This window comes from Perna viridis, chromosome 12 (genome assembly GCF_037379345.1).
Source record: "Perna viridis isolate PV_CMFRI_1.1 ecotype Kerala chromosome 12, ASM3737934v1, whole genome shotgun sequence".
Lineage (NCBI taxonomy): Eukaryota > Metazoa > Mollusca > Bivalvia > Mytilida > Mytilidae > Perna > Perna viridis.
The window spans coordinates 35,992,513-36,003,934 of NC_142456.1; the positions used below are offsets into that span (position 1 = coordinate 35,992,513).

Consider the following 11,422-nt stretch of genomic DNA (forward strand, 5'->3'; position numbering starts at 1 on the left):
AAACATAATGTGAAATTTTGTTTACACCTTTTTTTATTTACAATCTGACTGTATGGTATATCAAGAAAAATACAAAATTTGTTTTTCGTTTGTGTATAACAATTTTAATTTAGATTCCAATGGCATTGGAATTTCGTATAAATTACATTATACAATTTTGTAATACATACCCACATTCCTCACAGCGATAAAGTTCCAATTTTTTCTCATCAGGTTGCCTACAAACATAACATAAATCAATTTACATGATTTTTGTTTATGTTAGATTACTTTTAAATACATCAAAATATTAATGCGTTGGTTTTATAAGAATGATATATATCACTCTGACTCTGAATTTATCTTGTTGGTCTAGAAGAAGTTACATGTTTCCTATTTCTGAATTTATTTTGTTGGTCTAGAAGAGATTACATGTTTCCTATTTATGAATTTATTTTGTTAGTCTACACTAGGTTACATGGTTCCTATTTCTGAATTTATTTTATTGGTCTAGAAGAGGTTACATATTTCTTATTTTTGTTAGGTTGCATGAAAGATCTCTAGGTGGTGCATCAAATCACAACGTGCAGCAAATGAAATTTGTAGTTTAAGTTCAAGAAACGGTTTGGTGCAAGATTGTTCCCCTACTCATCAACATAAAGATGATATCTGGAACCTTTACATTCCTCCTTAACTAATAAAATTGTGGGCAAACAATATTTCAGTGGATTCTTATCAGTAGAAGTCACATTCGTATCCTTATTATCAAATAATCTAGATGTTTATAACTCAATTGCTCTAAAGTTTAAACCATCTTGACATTTAATAAATAATAAAAATAAGAAAATGTAGTAGCCTAATCTAATTATATCACAATTATTACAATTACATGTGTTTAGTGAAATGCACTTTTCGACAATTAGCGCTGATGTCTTTACTTATTGATGTTCTATGTATTTCCAGAAGTACTATTGATTCAGAATATGAAAGATACTTGTTTTTGATAATGTCTAAATATATACCCCTGCTCAATCCAAAAATTTATATATGGTTCAATGTTAAAATTTCTAGAGCATTTACGCGGACTTACAGTAAGTCTTTCGATTATCATTTTTTTCTCTTCTGTAACTTCTTAAATGGATTTGGCAAGGAACGTATGCGACACATTGTTACGACACTTCAGGCTATAAATCTAAATCACTATGGCTATGCGTTACGTACTTGCAGAGAAATGACACGTTAACGTGCCTTGAGTTATCTCCCCTAACACTGATTTATCGTTTTTGCATCTATGCTAGCATTCCACAGTATTGTAGAACTGCCTAATTTTGGTCTTGTAATCTGATGTTTTGTAACATTTGTCACCTTGAAAAATGTCAAGCATCTTTAAATCTTTATATCTAGAAATAGCTCACGCCAAGGCTTGCAATGATGCAGTAAATTTTTTCTGGAAAAAAATTACCCACAGCAAATAGGATTACCACAGAAACCATGCAGAAATATGCGAAAATATGCAAAGAAGTTGATAAAATCAGGTTTTACAATATCAAATTTCCCGCAAAATATCTTAATTTTTTCATGCCCTGAAACTGTCCAAATATTTCCTTCGAAAACCCCTTCCTCACATGGGCATCACTGGTTAGATTTTGAACTATTTCACTTTGTAATCCACTTATTAAATTTGGCATACCTTCACTTTCACAATGAAGTCAAATTGTCATTGAAAAAAGCCCTTTCAACATTGAAAATATATAAAACATTGCGAAATACTTCTAAAAGTCTCCTTTTTCAGAAAATGCTTTATCAATAATAGATTCTTCATTTTCAATCACTATAGCAACCACCTGTTTCCATTACTGTCATTTTTCATTCCTAACCAAAATTGCGAAACTAAACTGAACTGTTGAATGCTGGCTATAGGAAAAACTTGTATAGATAATGACAAACTGACAAATGCATAATGTTTGTCTTGTACTTCGCCAACAAAAATGTCCCGTTGGTCAAAGCCATCCATGGATATTCCTCGAAAACCGTATTAGATAGAAGCAAGCATGGAATTGGAAAAATTATCGCCTTGTCAAGATTTACAATAATTCTATGATCACAAAACCCTCCGACCAACTATAAGTGAGTGATTGCCCATAAATCGAATTTTGACCAAACAATTCTCATGTACAGAGCCAAAACCATAAGAGGGGTAATTTAAATAGTAACGTTGTTCAGGATAAAAAAAACGTATAAGAAAAGTATAGGGTTCCATTCAGTATTTTATGAACTGTAGGAGTAATCGCCCATCAATCTTTTTTTAAAAACTCGCGTATAAAGACAAAATCATAAGAGATAGAGGTGTAATGTAAATGACAAAGTTGTTCAGAACAAGAAACTCTACAAGGAAAGTAGAAGGTTCCATTCAGTATTTTCAACACTGTAGGAGTTATTGGTCAAAACCTGTTTTTTAACGTTTGTGTCATAGCAACGGCCATTTTCTATTAAGAAAAGTACCTAGCAACTACATATTTTCTTCCTCAGTAAGTTAATTGCTTCTTAAAAATACCAATGTCAAAGATCAAAGGTCAAGATCATTTGATAATTCAATCAAAAACTATTTGTCGAACGGATTTTTTTTTTAAATTCTGCAAATTTGGTGAAAGAAAAATAATGTTAACTGCTTTCAATCGACTTATGAGCCTTTTCGGCTTCGTGGCGATGATCATAATTTAGAGACAGAGCTAACGGGTTCGAGGCGTAAAGAGATAAACAAGTCAAATTCGTCAAGTATACCGTATGACAATATTTACACGCAAGCGCTTGAAGCTAAATCGATACCGTTGTACATGACAAGGCAAATATTAATTATAAGATACCGGTGTGTACTGATCGGCTTTCGTCTAAACCTGTTTCTTCTAAAGACTCCTCAGGCGTATTTTTTTGGTGTTGTACGGCGAAAGCGAAAAAACAAGTTTTTATGTTGATAATATTGATAAAGTATAAAGTCTGGAATAGTTCATTTCATTGAGAATAAAGGTCGGATAGTAACGCATATCGCTATATCTAGTAGTAGAAACGGTAAATTTGCCGCAAAAATTAACTTACACCGTGAACACGCTGAAATACTTAAACAATCCGATTTGTGGCCAGAAAATGTGAATTGTAGGGGATGGTTCAATAACAACTATTGGCAAAAAAGAAGGGATAATTATTAAACTCGTTCTGGTGATTTTGGCTACCCAAGGAATTAAACACCCCCAAAATGACAATGAGACACTCGATTATTCGTTTAATAGAGACAATTAGACTATTAATAATGGCGGTAAATCTCTTAACTTTAACATGGAATGTATGAGGTGTTACATCGTCGTCGTTTTGCATAAATAAAGTTCTAGATGGTTATAAATGTGATATACCTGTTTTTTAACTGAGATTGAACGAGAGATGTTTTGGTTTCGTCCAAACTACAAGTTATGCGATGAACTGAATATAGACTATTCTAGGTACATTGGTGGTGGTAAACACGCATTACTTATAAATAATAACTTGTAGTTCAGTATTAATTGTATTGAACCACCTATAGAAAGTCGTATCATCGAATGTTCCTCTCAGACAATCAAAATATATTTGTGTTTGTGTTGTATCTTTCTTCAGACAATGCAATACATGACTATAACGATTCTATCCAATGACTTGACGACTTTTTTAAGTACTATTCCCAGTTTGGTCCAGTGATATTTGCTGGTGATTTTAACGCACAGTGTGATACTAAGTCAGCATCAGCGATCGCCCAAAAGAAAATTGAATTATTCAAAGACTTCTTGCAGGTTAATTCTTTAGTACCTGTTAATAAAACTGACCTGTGCACCAGTCAAACATACCCTTTCCCGACATTGAGAACAATGATTGACTATATCTTAAAACGGGAGACATTCCGAGATTGTATCTCAAATTGTGAAGTTGTCAGTACGGCCGATACGGACATTGCTTCAGACCATTTTGCGCGTTCACTGTGCCAGTCGTGGCTTTAATACAAATGACAATGACTGACCTCCATGCTTTGGATGGAATAAGGCAACAACTGAGCATTTGATAAACTATCAGTTACAAGTAGACTGCAATTTAATGCCGTTGTTAGAGGTACCCGGTGACCGTTATTCCGTTGAATACATAAACCTTCTAAACGAATCGATAACTAATATATTATTAACGGTATCTTATAAGGCGATCCCGTATCAACATATCAACTCCCCTGTCTTATTGGACAGTCGACGTCAGAAAAGCACTTAAATTCGCCAGAGAAAAGCGGGCAATCTCGATTGACGAGGGAAGGCCGCGTGGAATAGAGGACGAATCATTTAAAAATATAAAGCTGCTAAACAATTATTTATTAACACACATACTGACGCAAACAATGAATACCAAGATAATGTTTTTCGTGAAATAGACGAGGCTACGGAATGTGATATCAGTTACTTCTGGAATTTGTGGAACGGTCCAACAAAAAAAATAACTGCTACATGTAAAGAATTGGAAAATTGATAATACCACATTCAGAAATCCTATTGACATAGCTAGCATCTTCTCAAAATTTTATAGCAAAATTGCTGATTCAACTGAAAGTCGAATCTATACATAATCTTTTGGCAATATACCCGATGAAGTCGAAAATCAAACGTTGAACCATCATTTTTCCATAGGAGAAATAGACACTGAAGTGGAATCACTCAAGTTACATAAGTCCCCTGGAGTAGACAGAATTAATAACGAGCATTTGAGATATGCGGGAAAGAAAAAGTTATTACTGTTAACAAAACTTTATCATCATCTCTGTTGGTTATATTCCAAATACATGAAAGAATGGTCTTATTATACCTGTACACAAAGGAGGATCAAAACCGTCTGATAGATGTGAATCATATCGACCTATAGCTCTGTTATGTGCGTTCTACAATTTGTTTGAAAAAGAGTGCAGAACTGGATTAAAACATTTTCAATTGATTTCCCAAACAAACAACATCAAGGATTCACAAAAACTATAAATTGTGTAACAACGTCATTTACTCTGTCTGAGACCATCGGATTAGCTCTTTAGTCCAATAGTACTGTATTCGCCGCTTTCCTAGATATAAAGCTCGCATTTGACACGGTGTGGCACTCCGGACTTATACAAAAGCTAAAATCTTTAGGAATCAAGGGCCCGGTGTTACGAATTAGAGACCAGCGTTATCTGTATATGAAAAATGCTGTGTTGCTAAATGGTGTAACGTCAACATGGTTTACCGTCAAAAGAGGCGTTAGACAAGGGGGGAGTTTTATCTACCTTCCTGATCAAACTCTTTATTGACGACTCGTTGAATCAACTGGAAGCATCAACTTATGGATTAAAACTTAGTAACATTGTCTGTGGTAATCCAGCATTCGCAAATGACTTAGCATTACTCGCCATCAGTCCAGTGTGGTAACAGTCCCTTGTTGATATATGTTACCAAAATGCTAATACGTGGTTGTTCGAATTCAGTAGTGAAAAGACTGACATTGTCATATTCCGAAAAGGCCGAGTAACTAATAAATTTCCTTATATGTTCTGAAGCCGTAGTTAAGGCCTGTCACAAAGGCAAGAAATCCTTCCATGGACTTTTTGGGATTTGTAATATGAACACTGTATCTAATCCATTGACATACCATACATTTTATAAGAAAATCGTGCTTCCGTCAGCCTTACATGGATTTGAGTTATGGACGAATTTAAGTATAAACGATACAAACTCTTTGCGTAAAATGCAACATTATTCACTAAAACGATTACTGAACTTAAGAACATTTACACAATCTGATATGGTGGAAAGTTTGCTCGGTAAAATTGACATCATGTTTGAGATTGACAGAAAGAAAGTAATGTTCTTCCAGAAGTTGAGCCTAGTCATACAGCAAAGTGTGTATTCCTTCAGAGACTTTATTTGTTTTCCTGTGATACCAGTGACATGTATGGGTATATTGCAGATATATACAGGATATTTGTAAAATACGATTTGGAAAATTATTCTTGATAGTTATGTAACACCAAAACCAAAAACTTCCCACCTTAAATGGTTTGGAAACGAATTGTCACACTCGCAATAGCTTCCAAAGCATATAATGAATATTTAACTAGAATGAACAGTGATACTGACTTCTCCCGCTTTAAAAACGTTCACACAACTGGTGTTTTTACTGGATGGTACGAAGGAACTGTCTAACATATTTTTCATGTTAAAGCTGTTAACGTGTGTTCTACAAACAAACATGTCAGTGTGTAAGGTTTATGGCAGACAATTTTACGACACAATTGAGCATTTCACTATGGACTGCTCATGTACTGACGTCATAAGAGACACATATTGGAACACAGTGTTTGAAGTTTTTGGGGGCGAAACATACGTTTACCTTGACGGGGACTTGTCCGAACTAACAGAGAACGCTTACTCCATGTGATTCTTGGTACTGTTACTGTAATATTGGAACATTGTCCAAGTCTAGAGTCTGATGTCAACATTTCTAAGAGTGTCTAAGAGAATCGGCACCTATCTATTTTTTCTATTGAGTAGATAATTTGTAGAACTTTAATCATTTTGTAGTTGTCTTTTTTCAAACTGATCTGATAATTACTTCATGCACCTCTCTTTTTTAATCTTTGTACATGCTTGTAAATAGGACTATCATATCTCTGTATTAAAGGAATTAAAGAATATTTATATATATAAGTCTAAAGGAATCTGCCAACCAGCAAACTTAATGGGTATCAGATCGTCCAGTCATGACGATGCAGCACAAACAAAAATAATTATATAAGTCTAAAGGATTGTACAACGATACCGATAAAGATGTTAGCACACTATAATAAAGTATATAATGGGCAAATTTTCAGTCAACAAATGACCTTCTTCAGTGCCTTAAATAAACTGAGTGTGTATGAAAGTAAATGGTCTGTGAACACAACTCACCACCTAATCAGATGAATACCTGTGACGTATAATTTTTTTTTACCGACAGTAACCAAGATCTTGAACATTGTGCTATAGACACACGTTGTGTGTTGATCGTGAATACTGAACTATAAAAATAAAAAAAAATATTTACAAATACTGTTATAAGAAACTATACAAAATAGAAAGAACTTAATGTTTTTTGTTAATTCCGTGTGGGTGTAAAACACGGAGTTCTTTTATCCAAAATCCTTCCCGCTTCACTCTCACTTCCAGATCGTGTTTTGTTCCACGATGAAGATTTTCATTTTGTTGAAATCATCGAGGCAGTGGTTAGGTAATCTAAAGTGTTGACTCACTGGGAGTAAAGACTTTTTTTGTTAGGTCGCTCCTGTGTCCGTTCAAGCGCTTGTGAAAAGGCTGTTTAGATTCACCAACATATTGAAGGCCACAAATGGAACAATGGAGCAAATATATTACATTAGCACTCTTGCAGTGCACGTTGCAAAATATTTTGTAGCGTTTCCCCGTGACTTTGCTGGTGAATGATGACGAGTGGTGCATTTGGTTGCAACAGTTACACCTTTTGTCACTATATATATATATATATATATATATATATATATATATTTGCGCCTTTGCCGTTTTGGGAGAAAAATTTTACTCAAAATATATGACTTTAGGCGAAACTTTGATTTAGGCGAAAAAAGTGGTGTCGCCCTTATTTTCAAGTGTGTAATTTAAGTTCTTTTACATGTTTTTATGCCTTTTCCTTTTGCATGTGAGTACCCAGTGTGCCAATTTATAACATATCTTAACCAGAAACTGATTTAGTCACGCGTTTCGATTTAATGCCCTTTCATCTGCATACCTGCCTATATCGTCAATACGTGAATAATCGTCGTTGAGCGAACTTTACAAATTCATTAATTTCTTTCTTATTTTATATATATATATTGTAGAGACAGTTGTTAACCGATGTAAAATACAGAATCACATTTTGGTAATGATTTTTTTCCAAATAAACACAAAAACAATAACATTTTATTAAACACATAAAGTTTCAAAATGTAACATATACTTTTTGGTGCGTATATCGGATTACAACACAATTTGATTGGTTGGAAATATCTAACAGACAAATGACGTTTAGTCCTTATTTGGACATAGAAATTAATAACAAAATTTACTATAATGTACTATGTTGACCTAGTTAAACAAAATTTATAAAATATTCACGTGTTTTGTTTACACATAATTTGCTTTTTGTCCTTGTTTTCTGACAACAAGATGTTATGTCATAGATATGTTACACCTTCTAATAGATACAGAAAGAAATGTTGAAATAATCAATAACGAAAGGAATGTCATTAAACAGTTTAATCATCAAACTGCATAGCGTTTTGATATGTGAAGAAGTAATTGAAGAGAAATGTTTGTCAAAATATTAGCTACTTCTGTCATATAAGATAAAGATATCTTAGAAAATTAATATTATTCTCTATCAAGGCTACCGGAGATGACAGGTGTATAAATAAACTGAAATATTCAACCAATTGCTACATTGCGGGCTTTGTAGGAGTCCATTGTTTAGTAGGAAAATTCTCACTTTACTCAATAACCACGGAGAAAAAAAAAACTTGAGATCGATGACTCGGTGTCGTTACAAACAGATTTATTGAGGTATTTATGAATCACAGGGGCGTCGTTTACTGTCGCATTACCATTACTGGTAACGTATAAGAGATACAACAAACGATTCATAATACTAGGGTTGATACAACCCGGGGATGTATATGCCTCTACTTTAGATAACTACGTATCAGACAACGATCATTCACAAGTTTGATTGAAAGAATTTCAAATCTTCTGCCGTTCCCAATATAAATGTAAATGGGCATTTGTATTTAATTAAGTTTTTTTTTGTTGGAATAAAAATCTTGCACTTATTGCATTCCAAACTTCTTTAATTCTTTTTTTGATTTGATGAATAATAAAATGTGATACTGATCAGATAGGTATAATCAATAAAGCATTCGCTTTCCACAAATATATCAAGTATGATATCAATTTGAACAATGGCAAACACAATTTTATAAGATCGTTTTTTCGATTTATGACTGATAAAATTCTATAACCAAGGCTAAACATACATTAGTCGTTGCAGTATATGTAATAAAACATTTCGTTAAGGGTTAAGTATTATTTTGGTTATTGCATGTCCTTCGTTGTTTGTGTCTGTTACTGATGTCTGCTTTTGTCCCTGGTATACATTCTTTTGTTTTCTGCTGGAATCTTGGTTCTCTTGATCACACTTCCTTTTGAACCAGAAAAATATCAAATTCAAGTCAACGAATTATGATGTTGATTGATAATCGTTAGGAATGTAATGGAGAAATAAGTAGGATAAATTCCCTGATCATGTTTTGTAATGCATTATTATCAATATATCAGACTTTTCTTGTTTATTATTCGAGTTTTCTTGTAAGGCATACTTAATAAATCATTCGTCTAAGCTATTGGCTTAGTGATGACAACATTAATATGAAAGAATCATTTTTGTTTGTTCTGATTTTTTAAAATATTATTATTTACAATATTTGTATAGCGCCAATCTAAACTGCATTTATTCTAAGCGCTTTACAGCATATAAATGATACACAATACAAAGTATGTAGTAATCAACACCTAAAATTATACAAAAGAAAATGAAAGGAGAAATATTTTTCAGAACAGTAATTATGTATCTTAGATATAGAAATGTGTAAAACCACAAAAGAAAAGACGAACAAAAAAAAAAAAAAAAAAAAAATTACAAACTATGTAATTAAAGGATAATTAAGTATTAAAACATTATTTAAATAGTATAAAAAAAGAAATTTTTAGACGACATGACATACTTTATCATTGTTACGCTAATGATTCGCAGATATATTTAGTAATTGAACCAATTAACAACTGGTTCGAAATATCTACACGACTTGAAGCTTATGTTGAGGACATCAGCTCATGGATGACTAGCAATCTGTTAAAGCTCAACCAAGATAAGAACGTATTACTGAATCTAAAAATTATAGCAAAAGTAAAAATATCTAGAAAATAGATATTTTGATCATTTCAATGAAATAAGAAGAATTAAAAACAATAAAAACAAATATTTCCATTTAAATAAAATAAAACTCCGAAACATAAAATTACTGTGTTAAAAATACCAGTGATAAAATAGATCAATAAAATCATATTGTAACAGAAACAAACCCCTGCGAAACTATGTTTTGACTAAAGCCCCGTGCAGGTCCGGGTGTTAAAAACATAGGCCTGCAGCAGCGCTAAGCTTGTCGTATAAGGCGACTAAGTAGTGCTCAGAAACCTAGCCGGGGGCTAGGCGCTCTGCCCACAGAGCAACTGGGATGTGTGCCCCAGGTGGTGGAATGGGATACCCCTGGCGTGTTACATGCTGGGGTTGTCAGGCTATAATACGGAAAACCTGACCGCAAACCATAGTGGTGCACCGTGTTGGGAAAGATGCCACGTTCCTCGCACGTTAAAGAACCCTGTTGTGGTATTCGAAAGGAGTAGGAACCTTTGCGCTCCGCCACAGAAGATTAAATTGCCCGACCTTACCCATCCCTCTTTTTCCAGTGGCAATCAACCCTATTATCCTTGTGACCCATCCTTTTTTTTTCATTTCATGTTCATTTTATCATCCATTTCATGTTCATTGTCTGAATATAGCTGAAATATTGCTGCTCGGACGTTAAACCCCAACAAACAAACAGATGTTTTGACTAAAAGAGCACAATGTGAAGATTTATTTCGCCCTAATCCTGAAAAAAAAAATGCAGGATGTTTATATCATGCCGTTGTGTTCCAAAATTTACTGATATGTAAAGTATATTAATTCTGATATAAGGTTTAGCATTGCATTAGCAACATGAGTTTATGTTTAATATCTAGCTAAGAATGGCATACAGTAAAAAGGTAACAATTATTAACCCATAATTATTACATGCACAATACGACAAGCCTTAAAGAGTTCAAAATGCTACCACCAGATTGATGTCACGGCGCAGGAAATATGACCATATAGCACTTGGTTTAACTGACCTACACTGGTTATCTGTTGAATTCCAATGAAAATACGAACTTATCTTATGCTTTTATGCTTTATAGCACTGCATGGTATAGCTCCAGCATATCTCCAAAAGCTTCTGACTCTATATTGCCCATCAAGATCACTACGCTCCCAGAACTCTGTGACACGTGAAACGTCAAGAGTGAAAACGAAATCGTACGGTGATCGTAGGTTCGACAAGGCAGCTGCCACTTTATGGAATAATCTTCCCAGTAAACTGCCAGTTTAAAACCGTCAGTATTCTATTATTACACATTCGTTAAACTCAACTGCAATAAATTTAAAGACGATATCTAATGCTTGATTGCACAAAAACATTGCGTTTTCATGAAATTATAAAAAAAAAATATATTGT

At 33.6% G+C, this 11,422-nt stretch overlaps 2 protein-coding genes across 21 annotated transcripts in view; one reads left to right on the top strand and one right to left on the bottom strand.

The window, feature by feature from the left end:
* LOC148602130 (E3 ubiquitin-protein ligase TRIM45-like) overlaps positions 1–11,422 on the bottom strand; it is a 113,490-nt gene that overhangs the window by 16,420 nt on the left and 85,648 nt on the right. For 4 of the 8 annotated variants that reach the window (XM_088556316.1, XM_088556319.1, XM_088556317.1 and 1 more), the window contains exon 2: positions 171–218. In XM_088556316.1, coding sequence (XP_088412442.1) covers positions 171–218 — 48 coding nt within the window. Of the gene's footprint in view, positions 1–170; positions 219–1,200; positions 6,241–6,950; positions 7,061–11,422 lie in introns of those variants that run through there. The other 4 variants (XM_088556311.1, XM_088556314.1, XM_088556312.1 and 1 more) reach the window with 4 other exon arrangements.
* Positions 10,567–11,422, top strand: part of LOC148602131 (uncharacterized) — a 36,981-nt gene continuing 36,125 nt past the window's right edge. For 5 of the 13 annotated variants that reach the window (XM_088556326.1, XM_088556323.1, XM_088556328.1 and 2 more), the window contains exon 1: positions 10,953–11,300. The gene's annotated coding sequence lies outside the window, so the exon portion shown is untranslated. Of the gene's footprint in view, positions 10,914–10,944; positions 11,301–11,422 lie in introns of those variants that run through there. The other 8 variants (XM_088556322.1, XM_088556333.1, XM_088556329.1 and 5 more) reach the window with 6 other exon arrangements.